The sequence below is a fragment of the Vombatus ursinus genome, unplaced genomic scaffold (genome assembly GCF_900497805.2).
Source record: "Vombatus ursinus unplaced genomic scaffold, bare-nosed wombat genome assembly UNPS02011572.1, whole genome shotgun sequence".
In the NCBI taxonomy this organism is placed as follows: domain Eukaryota; kingdom Metazoa; phylum Chordata; class Mammalia; order Diprotodontia; family Vombatidae; genus Vombatus; species Vombatus ursinus.
Genome location: NW_020951350.1, coordinates 3,524,131 through 3,546,193, shown reverse-complemented (window position 1 = coordinate 3,546,193; position 22,063 = coordinate 3,524,131). Strand labels below are relative to the sequence as shown.

General features: G+C 38.3%; 1 protein-coding gene across 2 annotated transcripts in view; it reads left to right on the top strand.

Annotated features, from left to right (window-relative positions):
• SIL1 (SIL1 nucleotide exchange factor) overlaps nt 1-22,063 on the top strand; it is a 268,182-nt gene that overhangs the window by 202,109 nt on the left and 44,010 nt on the right. For both annotated transcript variants that reach the window (XM_027856499.1, XM_027856498.1), the window contains one exon: nt 2,338-2,459. In XM_027856499.1, the coding sequence (XP_027712300.1) occupies nt 2,338-2,459 (122 nt within the window). The remainder of the gene's footprint in view (nt 1-2,337; nt 2,460-22,063) is intronic.

Below are 22,063 nucleotides of genomic sequence, written 5' to 3'. Positions count from 1 at the left end.
CAATAATATTCCATTACATTCATGTACCACAACTTGTTCAGCCATTCCCCAATTGATGGGCATCCTCTCAGTTTCCAGTTCTTTGCCACCACAGAAAGAGCTGCTATAAATATTTTTGCACATGTGGGTCCTTTTCCCATTTGTATGATCTCTTTGGGATATAGCCCTAGAGGTGATATTGCTGGGTCAAAGGGTATGCACATTTTTATAGCCCTTTGGGCATAGTTCCAAATTGCTCTCAAAATGGTTGGATCATTTCACAACTCCACCAGCATTTTGCATTTTTATGGAAAATTACCCATTTTGCATTTCGTTATGTTCTCTGTCTACTGTTTAGTCATGAATTCTTCTGTTCTCCATAAGTCTGACAGGTAAACTATTCCTTGCTCTCCCAGTTTGCTTACAGCATCTGCCTTTATATTTAAATCATGAACCCATTTTGACTTTATGGTGTGAGATTTAGATCTATGCCTAGTTTCTGCCATTTTACTCTTTTCTAGTTTTCCCAGCAGTTTTTTTAAAATAAATTTATTTATTTTTAATTTTCAACATTTACTTCCACAAGATTTTGAATTCCAAATTTTCACCCCAACTTGCCCCTCCCCCACCCCTCCCATTAGTGTTCCAGTTTTCCCACATCTTCTCCAACATTTATCATTTTCCTGTTTTGTCATGTTGGCCAGACTGATAGATATGATGTGGTACTTCAGAGTTGTTTTGATTTGCATTTCTCTAATCAATGGTGATTTAGAGCATTTTTTTATATGACTGTAGATTGCTTTAATTTCTTCATCTGAGAACTGCCTGCTCATATCCTTTGACCATTTATCAATTGGGGAATGACTTGTATTCTTATAAATTTGACTTAATTCTCTATATATTTTAGAAATGAGGCCCTTATCAGAGATACTGGTTGTAAAAATTCTTTCCCAATTTTCTACTTTCCTTCTAATCTTGGTTGCTTTGGCTTTGTTTGTGCAAAAACTTTTCAATTTAATGTAATCAAAGTTATCCATTTTGCATTTTGTTATATTCTCTATCTCCTGTTTGGTCACGAATTCTTCTGTTCTCCATAAATCTGACAGGTAAACTATTCCTTGCTCTCCCAGTTTGCTTACAGTATCTGCCTTTATATCTAAATCATGAACCCATTTTGACTTTATGGTGTGAGATTTTGATCTATGCCTAGTTTCTGCCATTCTACTCTTTTCTAGTTTTCCCAGCAGTTTTTTTTTAAATAAACTTATTTATTTTTAATTTTCAACATTTACTTCCACAAGATTTTGAATTCCAAATTTTCACCCCAACTTGCCCCTCCCCCACCCCTCCCAGCTGTTTTTGTCAAAGAGTGGGTTCTTTATATTCACTTTTGATTTTGGGGTGTGTAGTTGTTCCTTCTGTTTATATTGTTGTAGATACTGTGTATATTATTTTCTTGACTTTGTTCCCTTCCTGTAGATCTCTCCATGTTTCTCTGGTTACAGTCACTTTTGATTTGTTTTGGGTGTGTGGTTCTTTCCATTTACATTTTTGTATTCCAGATTCATTGTTTTCCTGGGTCTTCATCCTTCACTCTGTATCAGTTCATGTAGGTGTTTCTATGCTTCTCTGTATTTGTCACATACAGAAATTCTTACAACACATTCCATTACATTCATATGCCATAATTTGTTTAGCCATTGACCATTCAATAGACATGTGCTTTGTTTCCAATTCTTTGCTATCACAGAAAGTGCTGTTATAAATATTTTGGTGTATATGGAGACTTTATCAGTGAATTCCTTGGAGTATAAACCTATTGATGAAATCTCAGAGGATATGAACATTTTGTCCTTTACTGGATTCTGCCAAGCTCTTCCATTTTTTTTCCTCCAGTAGGGTCCTTGCCCAGCACGAGTCATTTATTTTAGAGTCAGTGCTTCCTTTTATGTTATATGCTGTCTAGTGCACCAGAAGAGCCAGGCAGAGGCAGGAAGCATGGTGACATGTTGTTTTTTTCCTGTCAATGTGTAGTTCCTGTGTTAATAGCATACGTGTGAGGAATTCATTCATATGAGGAATAAAGTTTGAACCCTAATCTTACTGTTGAAGTTCCTTAGAATTTATTTGTCATTAGGTAGTAAATAGCTTTCATTTCAAATCAATTCCCCACATTACTTGTATGGTGTTACATAAATACCCTTTTCTGGTAAATCCAAAAGTCATTGTTTGCATTTCCTTTTATTTACATGTCCCCTATTTTTAAGTTTTGGTCATGTAGAAGAAAATGGGTGTGAGAAGGATTGTTCTCGTTTGAGCAGTTGAGATTCCCGTATTAAACACTGTCTTCATTTGCAGATGGATAATGCCCAGGACCTGCTCTCCTTTGGAGGTCTTCAGGTGGTGATCAGTGGGCTCAACAGTACTGAGAACTTGGTGAAGGAGTATTCTGCTTTTGTGTTGGGTGCTGCTTTCTCCAGGTAAGCCAGGGGTTCTGCCATTTGGATGGTCAGGATGAAAATAACATCTTTGAAATTTCTGTCACACTGGGAGATGGAGAGATCTGTGGGAAGGTCCTCTAGTCCTCTTACTGGCACATTTCAGACTACAGTTTTGGGTATTCCTGTGAGAAAGGTAATGAAGAACTGTTCCTTCTGTTGTTACATAATCACGCAGACCATAGATTCCCTCTCTTCCTTTAAGATGTGGCTCAAAAAGAGAAAAAGACAGCTCAAGCACCATCTTCTGCAGGAAGTATTTCCTGATTCCCCCACTGCTAGTGTCTGCCTCCCAAATGACCTTATATTTAACTACCTTGTATAGATTCGTATTTATTAACTTTATATTGATGTACTGTAGAAGCAGCACAGTGGATACACCATTGAGTGTTGAGTCAGGAAGACCTGAGTTCGAATCCAGCCTCATATACTTAATTAGCTATGTGACCTTGGACACACCTTTGTCTGCCTTAGTTTCCTTGACTGTAAAATGGGGATACCTATCTCCTAGGGTTGTTGTGAGGATCAAATAAGATGATATTTGTAAAGCACTTAACACAGTGCTAACAAATCCTTCCTTCCTCCTTCTCTCTTTTCTTCCCTGCTTCCTAACCTCCCATTTATATTCTTATCTTCATTAAAAGATGAGCTTCTGGCAAGTAGGCATTTTTCATTCTTTCTGCTTCTTTCCCCAGCATATAGTATGTATCTTGTACATAGTAGGTCCTTAATAGGAAGTTTTCCCTGACATCAGGCCTAAATTTGACTTTATAATTTTCATCCATTAGATTTGGTTATACCCTCTAGGGCTAAACAACAATCTAATCCCTCTTGCATATAATAACTCTTCAGATACCCAAAGACAACATCTGTCATATCTTTTTGGACTCCCTAACCTCAACTTCCTTCTCCATGTTCAGCATGCCCAGTTCCTCCTAGGATTTGTACTCAATACCTTTCCCCCATTCATTCCCTTCCTGGACACTGGACAGTTCTTCAGGGTCCTTCTTGTACTTTCAGAACAGCACGAGGACTTTGAGTATCTTGTGACCAGGACATAGCACAGAGAGATTTATTCTTTTATTCATGTAGCCCAATATTGCATTGACCTATTGGTCTGCTACATCACATAGCTGACGCACATTGAGTTTTCAATTCTCTTTAGCCTCCAGATCTTTTTCAGAACAACTGCTCTTTTTAATGTAAATAGTATTTTATTTTTTTTCCAATTACGTGTAAAGATAGTTTTCAACATTTACTTTTTATAAGATTTTGAGTTCCAAATTTTTCTCCCTCTCTCCCTCCCATCCCCCCTTCCCAAGATGGCAAGCAATCTGATATAGGTTATACGTGTGCAATCGTATTAAATATATTTCCACCTTAGTCATTTTGTGAAAGAAGAAACAAGAAAAGAGACAAAAAAAACCCAACAACAGAGAAAGTGAAAATAGTATGCTTTGATCTGCATTCAGACTCCCAGCAGTTCTTTTGCATCATGAGTCTTTTGGAATTGTCTTGGATCATTGTATTGCTGAGAAGAGTTAAGTCTGTCATAGCTGTTCATCGTACAGTGTTACTGTTACTGTGTACAATGCTCTGCTGCTTCTGCTCACTTCACTCTGCATCAGTTCATGTAAGTCTTTCCAGGTTTTTCTGAAGTCCACTTGCTCATCATTTCTTATAACACAGTAGTATTCCATTACATTCATATACCAGAACTTGTTTAGCCATTCCCTATTTGATGGGCATTTCCTCAATTTCCAATTCTTTGCCACGACAAAAAAAAGCTGCTATAAATATTTTTGTACATGTAGGTCATTTTTCTTTTTTTATGATCTCTTTGGGATACAGATCTAGAAGTGGCATTGCTGGATCAAAGGGTGTGCACAGTTTTATAGCTCTTTGGGCATAGTTCCAAATTGCTTTCCAGAATGGTTGGATCAGTTCACAACTCCACCAACAATGCATTAGTGTTCCAATTTCCCCACATCTTCTCCAACATTTATCATTTTCCTGTTTTGTCATATTAGCCAATCTGATAGTTGTGAGATGGTACCTCAGAGTAGAACAACTGCTCTTTAACTATTGTGTTGACCTCAAGTGACTGTGAATTTTTTGATATTTCTTCTGCATCATGACTATTTCCCAGCCCATATCTTATGTAATTGATATTTTATACCACATTTCTAAGGCATAAAGTGAGTAAAGCATTTACAGTAGCAGTATGAGGAGGTGAAAAAGGGCATGAATTCCTAGAAATTTCACTTTTGATAGATAATCAGCATCCGGTCATGGAGGGCTGTTGGAGGATCTGTCCTTTTTTTTTTTTTTAAATAATGAATTTATTTTTATTTTTCAACATTCATTTCCATAAGATTTTGTTTTAAATTTTCTCCCTCTCTTCTCCCCCCCACCAAAGAAGGCATGCAATCTGATATAGGCCCTACTTATACATTCATATTAAACATATTTTCCCATTAGTCATGATGTAAAGAATAATTAGAACTAATGGGAGGAACCACAGGAATGATGCAATAAAACAAAACAGCAAAGGAAAAGAAGAGCAAATAGTGTGCTTCCATCTGCATCCAGACTCCATAGATCTTTCTCTGGATGTAGATAGAATCTGTCCTTCTTTAATCAGTAGCAGCCAGCAAATGTGATATCCCTCATTTAGAAATTAAGTACATAGAGTCTGACTTGATTTTTATCAAAGGGCAGAAAAGCCATGGTGTGGGTTTCTAGGCAGTTTCTCAGGAAGAATTGTTGAGAATTGGGGGACAATCCCACTATTCCTCCCATGAGGGAGATCAGGTTATCTTTATATCACAGTTGGTTATTCAGGACCACATTCTTCCTACCTGTGAAATCTGCAAGGAATAAATTTCTTTTGGCCCTTTGCAGAAGCAGAGTACCCTTGTCTGCCATAATAGTAACATTTTGGGTGAGAAACTGCTCTGGATATCTGACCAGTTGGGAATTTTATAGGAAAATATTTTCTTTGTGTTTATTTCTCTTCTTTAATCTGATTAATTAGAATTTGATTCTGATTAAAACTTACCAAAAGTCTGATACTTCTTATTAATGATGGGGTAACAATGTTAGAACATCCTGGGTAGGAGTGTTATGGGGAAGGAAGTGCTGTAAGAAGCCCTCTCAAATACTGATCCCCAGGCTGACCACTGAGAACTGGACTTCTGAAATGTATTGATAGATTTCTCAAGGGTAACTGAAGCTACACACTTCAGGATTGTACACTTTGTAACTCCCTCTTTCGTAGTTTACTTGGTAAAGTGTAGCTTATAGGTAGCTATAGTTAACAATAAAGGAAGGAACTCTAACCTCACATTAACCCCAGGATCATCACTTCTTATGGTGAAACAAAAGGAAAATGAGTGTGAGTGTGAGTGTGTGTATGTGTGAAAAAGAGAGAGAGAGAGAGATTAAAGGAATTTTTAGTGCCTCACTTCAGCCTCTGGTAAGTGAAGGTCTTATTCTTGGGGCTTTTAAAAGTCATTAAACTTTCTGAAGTCCTGGACTCATTCAATTATTTCTTCTCCCATTGCATTAACTAAAATATGACCAAGCCAAATATTATTAGTCTCTTCCTAGGTCTTCTTTGGGAACCTTTTCAGTAAGTCCAAGCCCCTTATTATAGGCCATCAGTTTCAAAGCTTCAGCATAGAAGTTCCTGCTTGTGGAGATACATTTCTTACAGAAAAATATCTAGCATCCTGTTCTTATGGTGGATTTAAGGGGGCTTAACCCACAGAGCCATAAGCAGTTGGATAGGGCCTTTTGATCTCTCTTACTCACCAAGGGGCTATGCGAGTACAGTGTTATTAGGACTTTTCTGTGATTGCATTAGCATAAGAGCCTGTTAACATTTATTCAGTGTTGCTAAAATTTAAATAGAGATAAATATAAAATATTACAATTTCATGTTTTGGTGGCAACAGATTGCTGCCTGCAAAATGATTTGGCACTGCTTTTTAGGGCCCATTGGAGGGTCATTAGGGTGATAGCATGGTATCATCAAAGCCATCAGAATACTGGTGGCAGAGTCCCCAATATCCTGAAAATGTCAATGTTTTATGCAAACAGAAACTTTTGGAATGGTAAGAATGTGTCTTCCTAGAGAAGGAGACCTTCAGTGCTCTTTTGTGATTTGTAAAAAGCCCCACCCCCTCTTTTAAAATGCACATTTCTTTTTTTAAGAATTATTTTATTTATTTAGTTTTTAAAATTAATTTATTTTGAATTATCAACAATTACTTCCATAAGCTTTTGAGTTTTAAATTTTTCTTCCCCTCCCTCCCCACTTCCTCCCCAAAATGGTGTGCAGTCTGATGTAAGCTATACGTATACATTCCTATTAAACATATTTTCACATTAGTCATGTTGTAAAGAAGAATTAGAACTAATAGGAGGAACCACCAGAAAGAGGAAACCAAACCCAACAGAAGAAAAAAAATAGCAAATAGTGTGCTTCGATCTGCATTCAGACTCCATAGTTCTTTCTTTGGATGTGGTTAGCATTTTCCATCATGAAGCCTTTGGAGATGTCTTAGATCCTTGTATTGCTGAGAAGAGATAAGTCTATCAATATTAGTCATTGCGCAACATGGCTATTCCTGTGTACAGTGTTCTCCTGGTTCTGCTTACTTCCCTCAGCATAAGACCATACAACTTTCCATGTTTTTCTGAAGTTAGCCTGTTCATCATTTCTTATAGCACAATAATATTCCATTACATTCATATACTACAGCTTGTTTAGCCATTCCCCAGTTGATGGGGATCCTCTCAATTTCCAGTTCTTTGCCACCACAGAAAGAGCTGCTATAAATATTTTTGTACATTTGGGTCTTTTTCCCATTTGTATGATCTCTTTGGGATATAGCCCTAGAGGTGATATTGCTGGGTCAAAGGGTATGCATGTTTTTATAGCCCTTTGGGCATAGTTCCAAATTGCTCTCAAAATGGTTGGATCACTTCACAACTCCACCAACAATGCATTAGTGTTCCAGTTTTCCCACATCTTCTCCAACATTTATCATTTTCCTATTTTGTCATGTTGGCCAGTCTGATAGGTATGATGTGGTATCTCAGAGTTGTTTTGATTTGCATTTCTCTAGTCAATGGTGATTTAGAGCATTTTTTTTTCATGTGACTATAGATGACTTTAATTTCTTCATCTGAGAACTGGCTGTTCATATCCTTTGACCATTTATCAATTGGGGAATGACTTGTATTCTTATGAATTTGGCTTAATTCTCTATATATTTTAGAAATGAGGCCCTTATCAGAGACACTGGTTGTAAAAATTCTTTCCCAATTTTCTACTTTCCTTCTAATCTTGGTTGCTTTGGCTTTGTTTGTGCAAAAACTTTTCAATTTAATGTAATCAAAGTTATCCATTTTGCATTTTGTAATGTTCTCTATCTCCTGTTTGGTCATGAATTCTTCTGTTCTCCATAAATCTGACAGGTAAACTATTCCTTGCTCTCCTAGTTTGCTTACAGTATCTGCCTTTATATCTAAATCATGAACCCATTTTGACTTTATTTTGGTATATGGTGTGAGATTTTGATCTATGCCTGGTTTCTGCCATACTCCTTTCCAATTTTCCCAGCAGTTTTTGGTCAAATAGTGAGTTCTTATCCAGAAGCTGGGGTCTTTGGATTTATCAAATAATAGATTACTGTAGTCATTGACTACCGTGTCTTGCATACTTAACCTATTCCACTGATCCACCACTCTATTTCTTAGCCAGTGCCAAGCAGTTTTGATGATTGCTGCTTTATAATATAATTTAAGATCTGGAATGACTAGGCCACCTTCCCCTGTGTTTTTTTTCATTAGTTCCCTTGATATTCTGGACCTTTTGTTATTCCAAATGAATCTTGTTGAAATACACATTTCTTCTCAAGTATTCACTCCCCAGCCCCTTGCACTTTGAGGTGAAATTGGATGTGCCATGGCATTCTAGGGCACCATTTCCTAGAAATATGGTACAGAGTATCTATCTCTATGTGTGCGTGCTTGTGTGTGTGTATGTCTGTGTTTGTGTGTGTGTGTGTGTGTGTGTGTGTGTGTCTGTAATATAGATTTGGAAATGGTCATGATGCTGAACAAATGTCAAAATTTCACAGTCACTCAAGGCTAATCATGGATAGTTGAATAGCATTTAGTCTGATAAAGCTCAGTTATTGGAATTTTAGCAGCCCAGGGCTGGAAAAATCCCCTAGAGGTTATTTAGTCCCCCTTCCCTTCCCCTCTCCCTTTTTAAAATCTTAGACCAGAGTACACCTAAATTCACACAGTTGTTTGTTCAGAGCCTGGACCTAGAAGTAGGCAACATAAGCAGCTGCCCCTTAATACAAACTGACCCCACCCTTTCTATCTAGAGTCATCTTACATTGCTACTTTTCTCAGGAAACTATTTTCTTCTCTCTGTTCCTCTCCTATCTTTGTGCCTTTGACTGACTCCTATGCTTCAAAGGCAATCCCTCTGCACCTCTACCTTGTTTCCTTCACTCTGAGGTGAAACTTTCTGCATCTTCCCTGTTGCTAGTGCCCTCATTCCCTAACTACCTCACGTTTATTGTATGTTCATTCTTTGTAAATTTATGCATGTGCATGGTATCTCCGCCTCCCCCAATCCTGATAGACTGTAAACTCATTGAGTGGTTGCTGTTTCCTTTTAAAAAAAAAAATTATGTCTCTACCACAGGGCCGAGCATGTGGTAGATAATAAATGCTTTTGATCAGTTTTATTGATGTAGGGAACGTGACTAGGGAACACTTCTTAACCTAATTTTTGTAGATAATTGTGCATTGTTCATGCCAGAGAGTCATGTCACAATTAAAGCTTAAAACATCCAGTGTCCATAGTATGCAGGATGTGGGCAGTTTTAATATCTTGTTTGCAGTGTTGAAATCCCATGTTCTTTCTTGTATTCTCTCTCTCTCTCTCTCTCTCTCTCTCTCTCTCTCTCTCTTCCTGTCTTCTTTTTGGTGTGTACTTGCTGTCATGATGTTTTTCCTTAGGTTTAATCAAAATCATCCTGATTTCTATATTGGTTGTCTTACATTTGTTATATCATTTATAAAGATGCTTATATTAAGTTATATGTTTTCCTATGTTAATAGGTTTTACTTTGGGTTTGTTGGGACAAACTTGCCCCCTGCTTGCCCCCTGTTCATTATCCACCTCGTGACTCTCCAGTGGTCAGTCAAAAGCCATGCCAGGTCATTTTGCATGTAGTAGTTTGCCACCAGAACACAATACTGTAACATTTTTATGTTTATTTCTATTTAAATATTAGTGACACTGGGTATTTATTTGCATGGTTGGATTAATTGTGTAAATAAGGTCTCCATATCCCTCCAAGTTGATCTTTCTTTTAATCATCTAACTATGATGAACGCTGAGCACAATTGATCCCCAGGCATAGGATTTGACTGTTCACCTCTCTGCTTAGTCTTTCTCCTTGATCTGTTTGCAGATGCTCTGTCATATCCCTGATGCTCTCCCAGAGCTTGAAATCAACAACCTTTTTTCCCTTCTTTCCTTCTCTCTGTTGTTCTTTTAGTCTGTTGTATCTCCCCTGAGGTTGAGCATGCTTTCCATTCCAGTGGTAAGGCCAGTATGCTCCTACAAATCCCATCTGCATTTCTGTCTCTGCTGACTGAGCTCTAAGATATGTCTGCCCTTCTGTAGTTCCTTTAGCATCTGCTTTTGCCTTCCTCTCCATCCCTCTTTGGCAGTCTTATTCTTCAACCTTCTTATAAGTTGGTATCCAGCAACTTCTACTATACCTGTTCAAAACAAACGAACAAACAAACAAACAAAACAACTGATTGATTGATTAAATTTGAGGAAAGAATTGGAAGATCATTCTCTCCATGCCACCTCACCTCCCTCCCCTTAAGGGAAAGGATCTCCCAGTGACGAATTCCCTCTACCAATACAGATCAATATTAGCTCTGCAATGGAGAGTTTTGCTGAGAGTTGCTCCAGGACTGAGAAAAGTTAGTGACTTGCTCTGGGTCACAAGCCAGTGTGTCCAGTAGAAACCTATGGCTTCCTAACTCCAAGACCAACTCTTACTCTACTACCCCATGTTGCTTCTCTGCTCATTTTTATAGTTTATCAGCTAGTCCCACATTCAAAAACTAGTTTGTGGAATTGCAAAGAGGACTGCATCTGAAGTTATCTGTGGGACCCTGGGCAGGCCACTTTACTTTTATGTACCTTAGGTTCCTCCTCCATAAAATGTAGTGATTGGGTTGAATGACTAACCTTTGTGACTTCTACCTCTTGTGAGCCTGTGACTATTTAAAATTTAAAGCCATGTTTGCACCTTATTTGGCAGTGACGAGTAAGCTCAGCCCCATTAAGGCCCTGGAAGACATCAGTAGTTTTAAAGAAGTTATCCTTTGGGGGAATTGGCATTTTAGTAAAAAATAGCATGTGATCCCCTTGTCTTCTGTCTTGCTGGTGTAGGCAAGGTGATAGACGTTGTTTATAGGTGATAAAGAAAAGTTATGGAACAATTTGCACATGCTAACTTACTTAACCCCTCTGTATGGTTGTCCACAGTGTTGGTTAGCTAATGCAGTTAAAACCAAGTTCAGGGTCTCATTTTAAAAAGAAAAAAAAAATACTTCAATAACTAACAGATGTAAGTAGGGAAAGGGATGGATGTGTTATCTCAGGAGAGAACTGTGATGTCAACTGGCAACCTCCCATGTGAGGAAACTCTCTACCAATGCAAGTTTTTATGGACCCGTGTCGCTGGTTTTTATGTCCCTTCTCTGCAACTTATGGTCTTAGAGTGTTGTATAACCAGTTGTATAATCGCTGGGTGGTTGAGTAATATGGTTTGGTGTGCTCTCACATTTTGTTAAGAACTTTAATCTTTTTCAAAATTTTGTTACCCTAGATTTTATATCATATTTGTTTCCAAATGTATGTATCTCCCTTCTCCTTGAGAGGCATCCCTTGTTACAAAGACTAGAAACAGAAACATTCAGTAAAAATATTCAACTCCTTGACGATATATATACAATATTCCACTCCCATAGGTTCCTATCTCTGAGGGGAAAAAAAGCAGGGAGATGTACTTTTCTTATCTCTTTTAGGGGTTAAACTTGGTTATTATATTAAATAACATTAATTATCATTGCATAGTAGTACATTGTTTCCATTTTTTCATTGTTTCTATTTCCATTGTCACATTGTTGTTGCATACTGTTTTCTCATGCTTACTTTGCATTGTATTAACAACTGTTTTTTGTTCATTTGAGAAGTGGGAATTGTGTTCAGATATGTTCCTTAAGGACAGAAAGTTACCCCAGGTTCAGGGTATACCTTGTAGCAGACAACATTCACTCAAAATTGTAGCCAGGTATTCACAGTATATATATATTCACAGGTATTCACAATGCCATGCATGTAAGCAAAAAAACATTTAATTAGATAGCATAGCAAATTAAGTGACAGGAACAGATTTTCTCCCATTTATATAAAATATTATGGTATGCTTTTACTGATTACCACACAGCTAGTGGGTAAGGGCAGAAAGATGTGTGAGAATCAGGAGGTTTAGTTCTTGGAGTGGTTCATTTGATCATCTAATTAACTCTGGGAGGTAGGTGCTATTATCCCCATATTACAGTAGAGGAAACTGAGGTAGACAGAGGTTAAGTGACCAGGGTCACATGGCTAGTAAGTACCTGAGTCTGGATTTGAACTCATTTCATTGTGATGCCAGGCCTGGTGCTCTATCCACTGTCCCACCTAGCAACCCCAGGGGTATTGTGGCTAGTAAGCCTCTTCCTGTCGAGAGAGGGAACACATTGTTTTAGAATATAGACTAAAAGGCAAACAGAATATACATTATAATCTTGTCTGTTTTTTTTACTGATTTCTGTGTTGACATGAATTCCTGGCCCCAGTCAAGTGTTTGACATTGGGTTAGAAAGCCTATTTAGATTCCTGTCTGCTTCCCTTGAAACCTAGGAAATGGTCCAGGGATGAGGATGAGAGTGTGTTTCCAGACCTCTCCTTAGCTGTTCTAATGGTCCCTGATTGGCATGCAAATGAACTTGGGGCAAAGACAAAAGGTCCATCCACCTCATTTTTCCTCCACATTCATGCCATTATTATGCATGTTTGTCAGCAGCAAAATTACTTGCTTGATTAAAGATTTCTTTGAAGCAAAAGCCTCCTATTCATAATGATAAGTTATTTGTAGAGAGATCAGAACCAAACAATGACCAATTATTTACTTCTGTCAGGTAGTCATAATAAAAGCTGGAGTGTGGCACAAAAAGGTAAACTGTACTCCTCAAGGCTTCACCTAACCCTTGTGTTCTTCATCCTAGGTTTGTGTGTGTGTGTGTGTGTGTGTGTGTGTGTGTGTGTGTGCCAATCAACATTATTGGACACCTTTTTTTCTCTTTATCATTGTAGTGAGTTCATTAGTCAGTCAGTCAGTAAACATTTATTAAAGGCCTACTATGTGTCTGGGCACTGTGTTTAAATGCTAGGGATACAAGAAGAGGCAAAAAACAGTCCCTATCTTCAAGGAGCTTATAATCCTAATGGGGAAGAAACAAGCAAACAAATCTGTATATCCAATCTATATATAGGATAAATAAGAAATAAATAAGAAGGAGAGGCTGTAGAATTGAGAGGTTAGAAAAGGTTTTCTGTAGAAGATGGGATCTTAGTTGGGACTTAAATGAAACCAAGGAAGCTAGTGGGTTATGGTGAGGAGTGAGAACATTCTAGGCATGGAGACAGCCAGAGAATATAACCAGAGCCAAGAAATGGAGTGTCCTGTTTGAGGCTGTGTCACTGAATGGGACAACAAACAGAGAATTTTGTACTTGATCCTGAAGGAGATAGGGAGCCACTGGAGTTTATTGAGTAGCAGGTCAGACCCTTTTTTTATTAGAAAAATCAGTGTGTTGCCTGAATGGAGGATAGATTGGATGAGAGAGAGACTTGAGACAGGCAGACCTACCAGCAGGTATTGCAATCATCCAGGATGAAGTATGAGGGTCTACACTAGAGGGCAGGCAGTGTCAGAGGAGAGAAAAGGACATATTAAGGAGATGTTGAAAAATTGACAGGCCTTGGTATATAGGTATAGGATTGGGGGCTGAGACATAATGAGTGGAGGATCACACTGGGTTGTTGAAAAACTGTTGTCTCCTCCAGCAATAGGGAAGTTGGGGGGAGAGTGTTTAGGGAAAGAGAGAATGTATTCAGTTTTGGACATATTGATGTCTGAAAGGTAGTTAGAGATGGGAGGTTGGAAGTCAGCAGAGAAATTAGGACTGGAGAGGTAGATTTAAGAATCATTATCATAGAGATGGTAATTAAATCCATAGATAATGATGGGATCATCCGAGACAGAAAAGAAGTCCTGGGACAGGTGACTCTGTAAGATACTTAAGGTTAAAGGGCTTGATCTGGATGAAGATCTAGCAAAAGAGTCTGAGGAAGTGTCAGCTTTATTTCTTCTGCTTGTAGGTCTATTAAAACTTGGTTTTCAAAGAATAAAAGGTCCAGAATATCAAGGGAACTAATGAAAAGAATTGCTCAGGAAGGTAGCCTAGCCATTCCAGATCTTAAATTGTATTATAAAGGAGCAGTCATCAAAACTACTTGGTACTGGCTGAGAAATAGAGTGGTGGATCAGTGGAATAGGTTAGGTGTGCAAGACGCAGTAGTCAATGACTATAGTAATCTACTATTTTATAGTAGCTTCTGGGATAAGAACTCACTATTTGACAAAAGCTACTGGGAAAACTGGAAAAGAGTATGGCAAAAACTAGGCATAGACCAAAATCTTACACCATATACCAAAGTAAAGTCAGAATGGGTTCATGATTTAGATATAAAGGCTGATACTATAAGCAGACTGGGAGAACAAGGAATAGTGTGCCTGTCAGATTTATGGAGAACAGAAGAATTTATGACCAAACAAGAGATAGAGAACATTGTGAAATGCACAAAGTTTTTGCACAAAGCCAATGCAATCAAGATTAGGAGGGAAACAGAAAAGTGGGAAAGAATTTTTACAACCAGTGTCTCTGATAAGGGCCTCATTTCTAAAATATAGAGAATTAAGTCAAATTTATAAGAATACAAGTCATTCCCCAATTGATAAATGGTCAAAGGATATGAACAGGTAGTTCTCAGATGAAGAAATTAGAGCCATCTATAGTCATATGAAAAAATGCTCTAAATCACCATTAATTAGAGAAATGCAAATCAAAACAACTCTGAGATACCACATCACACCTATCAGATTGGCCAACATGACAAAACAGGAAAATGATAAATGTTGGAGAAAATGTGGGAAAATTGGAACACTAATGCACTGTTGGTGGCATTCTGAACTGATCCAACCATTTTGGAAAGCAATTTGGAACTATGCCCAAAGGGCTATAAAAATGTGTGTATTCTTGACCCAGCAATAGCACTTTTAGGGCTGTATCCCATAGAGATCATACAAATGGGCAAAGGATCCTGTACAAAAATATTTATAGCAGCTCTTTTTGTGGTGGCAAAGAATTGGAAATTGAGAAGATGCCCATCAATTGGAGAATGGATGAACAAATTGGATATATGAATGTAATGGAATACTATTGTGCTGTAAGAAATGATGAGCAAACAGACTTCAGGAAAACCTGGGAAGACTTGTATGGACTGATGCTGAGTGAAGTGAGCAGAACCAGGAGAATATTGTACACAGTAACAGCCACATTGTGCAATGACTGACTTTCATAGACTTATCTCTTCTCAGCAATGCAAGGATCTAAGACATCTCCAAAAGTCTCATGATGAAAAATGCTATCCACATCCAAAGAAAGAACTTTGGAGTTTGAATGCAGATCAGAGCATACTATTGGCTTTTTTTTTTTTCTTCTGTTTTGTTTCTTCTTTCTTGTGGTTCTCCTGTTGGTTCTAATTCTTCTTTACAACATGATTAATGTGAAAATATGGTTAATAGAAATGGATATGTCCAGCCTATATCAGATTGTGTGCCATCTTGGGAAGGGGGAGAAAATTTAAAACTCAAAAGCTTATGGAAGTGATTGTTGAAAACTAAAAATAAATTAATTAATTAAAAAAAAAACAAACTTGGTTTTCCTTGTAGGGATCATGTGGATTGTATAATGATTTTTTTCTAGTTCTGGGACATTGTCTTTGAGAATCTCTTGAAAAATATTCATATTAATGTATGTCTCTAAATTCTCTGGGACATCAATAATTCTGAGATTTCTGGGCTTGTTTTCTAGATTTGACCTTTAAATATTTCAGTATGTTTTTCTGAGCCTATATTTCTAGCTACACTGTACAATTTCTGCACCATATTTCCATTGCACTGTGTGCATTGTGTATAATTCACTATAACTGGTTGCTTGTTTCTCTGAATTTTCATGGTTTTCTACCCTCCATGTTATTAGTCATTTTTTTCATTGTTTCATCTTTTTTTTTTTTAAGAAGGAAAGGAAGGGGAAATGTATCTTTTAATTCTTGCTTGATTTCCTCATGTGAATTGTCACTTTCTTTTATTCTTGTTCTTTACCTAGCATTGTCAAGATTTGTTTAAATTTCTTTGTATATATAATTTATCCACATAAGAGTTTATCTTTCAGGATATCTTGAGTGGTTTCTTGTACCCATTTCTGGTGCTTCTGCCACTTTAGTTGATTCGACATAGTTCAAAATTATAGTAATACTCTTTATTATTTATTTTTTAAAGATTTTGGTTCATTTTCATTTTTGTAGTTTTTGTAGTTTTCTTAAGTGTTCTATTGAATGTGTTAAATATCTTGACTACTCTCTTCAGTCTGCTTACAGTCCCAGTAAATGTCTGTTGAATTAAAGGTCTTTTTCTTTTGTATCCCCATAGTGCCAGGGAAAGGAGTGTACATGGTGTAGTAGAGTTAATACTTGTGAAATTGAATTTATAGTCTGGACTTTGTTAAAACATTTGGGAATTTTCCATCTCCTGGATACATTCCTCTTCACCTTTTGGATTTTTGATTTTCCCATCCAACTGTTCAGATTTTAGTCTTTGCCTCATGACATTGTGGAACAATTCTGCCTCCTGAGCCTTTGCTGTGAGTTAGATCAGTTCAGCATGCTGTTTTTTCTACTGCCTTGGGCTAGAGCGTCTCATTAGAATGACCATTTGCTGTACTTGTCTGAAAGTCTCTGACATTGTGCATGCTGGCACATGTGTAACACCCTTCCATTCATAAAGCTTGCTCACTGTCTTATGACTTGGACTGCTTTTAAAAATTTGTTGATGGCAAATGTAGGGTGATGATTTAGATGGTGAACTTGGACAGGGACTATTTTCTGCCTTTCTTTGTATCGCTAACGTTTAGTGCAGTACCTGACATATGGTAGGTGCTTAATAAATGCTTGTCTTGACTATCCTTTTTGGATAGGGGGAAGGGCATATGAAGGGTTCTAGGCACCCTAGAACCAAGGGTTTGAAATGTATGTACAAATGAGAATCTAGGAGCATCAGTTTTTGTATTGTCACTCCTTTTCAAGTTGGTGGTGAATTCACTCCCTGAAATTAGAAATGGCCACCCTGGAGATACTGTGACTGACAAAATATAGCATCAGGTGGAATTATGAGAGGTCTCTGAAAAAGAAATATCTTTGAACTTCTGAAACTTCTCTGGATCCTGGAACCTATATGTATTTAGTCCAAATCCAGTCTTACTTTTCCAGGGCTATACGCTCCTTCCCTGTGGTAACCAGCTGCATATCTTCACATTGAGAGAAGCAACCTGGGCTAAGGGAAGTGATGCTGGATTTGGAGTCAGAGGCCATGAGTGTGAATCATGTAACCATGTGAATCATGTGCAGCAGTTTCCTCCTATGTCAAAAGAGGGGGATCTGCCTCTAAAGTACTTCTAGTTCTAAGCCTGTGATTCTCTGGTCCTTGTTTGTCTCTCTTGGACTGGTCCCTTCTTCCTAAATGGAATAAAATCACTTGCTTCATCCTCTTCCTCATTTCTTTGTGTTCTTCCGATCGAATATAAGTCCTTTGAGGGTAGGCATTGTTATGTTTTTTTATTTTTCTTTTTTGGTCGTCCTGTCCCTAGTGAGTGGCACCAGAGCCTTGATTGCTGAAGATATCTAATAAATGTTTATTGAGTTGAGTTACCTTGGCATAGCTTTGCTCTACAAACTGTCCTTCCCTGGCAGGGGCCTAGTCATGGGATTCTCACACTTTCCTCACACACCTGTAAGTCTTTTCTTTCCTCATTTGCATTGTCAAACTGCCTGTCTTATCAGACTTGTGAGAGAGTGTCAAACACTATCCTGAACAGAGAATAAATGGAGGTACCCTGAGGTCTGGCAGCTTTTTTATTAAACATTTGGAGGTCAGAGTTAATGGGGAAGAACCGTTAATTTCTCTGAGCATGTAGAAGTTGGCGGACAGGATTGCAATCATTTTGAAGTTTTTCCCTGATTTCATCTAGATCATTTTACCTTTCTTCATATGTGGTGGCAAGTCTCATTTTCTTAATCTGTGAATTTGGGTAGGCCTTAGAACATTTATTGGAAAGTTGGTATTGAATAAAGTATAACCTAGTAGATCTGGGTTGATTAATACCAGGTTATAGTCTGGATATAGGAATATCTGGATCATCTGAAGGCTTCCTTCTATTGCTTAGGAGCAGAGCTGGAAGGTACCATCTCTAAGTAAGGACATTGGGACAGCTTTTGTTAGGTTTTCTTCTATGATGTGGATAAAGAGTTCCCCTTAATTTAAAAGATTATCTTGGTTGGAATTAGGAGGAAAAAAAGTAGCTTTCTGCTTCTTTTAGTGTGCTTTGGTAGTTACTTCAATATTCAGTAACTACTTGATGGATTGAAATTTTAATTGAATAGAATTTAATGGCCAGAAGCTACAGCCTGTCTTAGAAAACAGAGAAAATAGCCCCATTTTTCAACATTCATTTCCATAAGATTTTGAGTTTTAAATTTTCTCCCCTCCTCTCTCCTGCACCCTCCCCGAGACTGTGTGCAATCTGATATAGGCACTACTTAATACATTCGTGTTACATATTTTCACATTAGTTCATGATTTATAAAAGAAATAGAACTACTGGAACCACGAGAAAGAAGAAATAAAAAAAAAACAACAAAAGAAAAGGAGATCAAATAGTATGCTTCCATCTGCATTCAGACTCCATAGTTCTTTCTCTGGATGTGGATAGCATTTTCCATCCTGAGTCTTTTGGAGTTGTCTTAGATGCTTGCATTGCTGAGAAGAGCTAGGTCTGTCAAAGTGAGCCATCGCACAATGTGGCTGTTACTGTCTACAGTGTTCTCCTGGTTCTGCTCACTTCACTCAGCACCAGTGAAAAAGTTTTTTTAAGAACTTTACTCTTACCCTTTTTGCCAGAAATAGATATTGGACAAAGAGGAGTGAGCGTATCTTGAAACTGGACCTCTTTGATTCATTTCTCAGAAAATCTTAGTGAGCTCAATCAAACAACATTCAGGTAGCTTTTTTCTATGTAAAATTTAAGTTAAAGGGTCTATGGTAGAGAGAGAGCCTTCTTCCTTTTACCTCTCCTCCTCTCACCAAACTCCAGTAAATCAAACTTTTTTGTTCGCTCTTTTCTCTGTCTATAGTGGGTTCTTCTATTACTTACAGCAAGGGATGGAGAAAGGGCAAGAGATCAAAGGGTTGCAGCAATATTAGCTTCTCTCCCTCCCACAGAGGACTACTCTGAAAGCTGTCTTCAGCTGGCCCCATAGATTCTGGGTAAAGGACAGGACTCTGGGGCTTTTGTGATCACTTGTCTGGATCTGACAGGAGTGAGTCGGTGGAAAGAACCCAGTCAGGCCTGCAGGAATGAAGGGCCTGGCTCGCACTCATGCTGGCGGTCTGAGTCTCGTTTTCCTTATCTGTAAAATGGGGATAATAATACCCATTATACCTACCTCAGGATGGCATTGCTAGGATTAAATGAAGACAGTGTTATAAATGTCAATTCTTCGTTATTTTAGCTTGTATCAGAAGTATGTGATAAATGATGTTGTGTGTGATGGACTGTGTGGAATAAAGAATGGCTGCTTGGATGCTGTGGAACAGATTTCCTCATATTGGATAATAAGTAATTTTGTTTCAGAAAGATCTCTGAAATCAGCCGCTTGCTCAGGCTGTCTGCCAGTCCCCTTTCTCACTACTGCATTTTCCTAGTTTATATAACCTTGAGGTTTAAAGTTAATTTGTTTTTCCTGATATGCCATTCCTCTTCCTGCTTTTATATTGCATTTAATCATTTGCCTTGGTCCCACTACCACTTTGGTCAGGCTACCAGTAAAGGATTATGGCTTTGCTTCTAAGCTCCCTGGCCTTCTGGCTGGAGTGTCTGACCATCTTACCAGTATATTGAGGTTTTTTTCAGAAGTCTTCTTGGTCTCCCTTGATGGCAAAGTCAGGGTGGATTAGATTGTATAAGTTTCCTGACAGGAGCCTTGTCATTACTTTCTTTGCAGAGGACCCTGAAATGAAAAGGGATTAAGGAGGTTGAATGCATATTTTTTTAAAGAATCCAGCTAGAAAAATGTGGTGTGAAAAATAGAAGTATTACCCTCAGGAGTTTTACCCTTAGTTACAAAGTGGCATTTTCACTTTATCGACTTGCATCCAACGGCAGAAAGGTTGAAAATGGAAATTAAGTTCAACTTTGACATGGGCAGCATCAAAATTAGTGCTTGAAATCAGACTATGAATTCTGATGGCATGTAATAAGATATAAAATTCCCTGTCATTGGTTGATATGGAATCTAGGACTTTGTCTTTTTACCGTTCTTATTTCAAAGTTGGGAAATTTAAGTGCCTAGAGTAGCCAAGGCAGCTCTGTACGGTGAGAAACCAGGTGATACCACCAGGTTAGGAGTGGAAGTGGGAAGGGACTCATGGAAGATGATGTGGGGACACTGAGAAAAGCTCGGAGGGCATTTGTTTATCTACACAAAAAGAAGCAGCAGGCCCTAGCCCAGAAATGGGCTTAGTATAAGACCAACATACAGCATTCCATGAATTTATATTCAGAAACTCATTACTGGCCTCCGTTCCCACATTCCATCCAAGGAGTTAACAAGGGCCCATGCATCTACCAGATAGAAGCACTGAAGACAGAAGAAGAGAATGGCTGAAATTTAGTATTCTGTCTCTGGTTAATCCAATTTTTAAAATCATATTTAGCACTAATTATATGTAAAGTAGGGGGGCAGCTAGGTGACACAGTGGTAGAGCACTGAACCCAGAGTCAGGAATACTTGAGTTCAAACCTGGCCTAACACGCATTAACTGTGCGACCCTGTACAAGTCATGCCTCAGTTTCCTCATCTATAAAATGAGCTAGAGAGGGAAATGGCAAACCATACAGTATCTTTGCCCAGAAAACCCAAATGGGATAACAGAGTCAGACACAGCTAAAATGATGGAATACCAACTACATATGGAAGGTGTGGTACCAGATGCTAGGGAGATAGCCTTTGATCTCCAGGAGTTTACAGTCTGATTGAAGAAAAAGACCATGTAGTCAAGTAATATAGAGAGAATGTGATAAATACGAAAGTAAGTACTATGAGAAAATTGAGGAGTGAGCTATACACTTTCAACTTCCAAGTTAGGGATGCTTCAGAGAAGGAATCATGGAAGAAGACCTAAACTAGACCTTGACAAAGAAGGAATTCATAACTGGAGTGTGGAGCTGGGGCATTCCAGGCATGGGGGAAAGCATGCTGAGAAGAGGTAAAAAGATGGGAGAGGGATCTTGGGATAGGCAGCCCTGATTGCCTAGGACATCCAGTTTGTAAAGGCATAGGGTAAGAGATAAGGCTGGGAAGTTAAGTTGGAGCCAGATTGTGGTGAGTTGTGTGCGTCAGAGTACAGAGTTCATACCTTATTCCATAGGAAGCTGGGGAGCTCCTGAAGAGTGATGTGATTCTAAGGTTGATCACGCTGAAATCTCTCTGGGCAACAGTGTTAAAGGGAGATATTTGATGGGGGCAGATTGGCTCTAATTATCTAAGAGTGGGGATGAGGCCCTGAACTGGAGAGGTTATAGCAAGAAGCAGAAAGGAGGGGATGAATTCAAGATATTGTCCAGGTAGGATCTACAGGAATTGACAATTGGTTGGGATGCATAGGATGAGGAAGAGCAAGAAAGAAATGATGCTTCAGGTTTTTGAAGATGGGGCTGTGATCAGTAGACCTATACGAGTCAGGAGAGGAGGCATGTGTTGAGGAAGAAAGAGAAGAGAATCTACAAGTCATACCAATTCTCAGTGGCCGTCTAATCCAACGTGTACCTGAGCCTCTACTGGCACAGAAGAGCAAGCTCACTTCCCACTGAGGAAGCCATTCTACTTTGGGCCATCTTTAATTGTTAGGAAGTTTTTTCCTTACATGAAAATTAACATTACCTATCTGCAGCTTCTCCATTGTCTGGCCTTCTAGGTCAAACAGCAAGTCTTATTCTTCTTTGACATAATAGCTCTTTATATA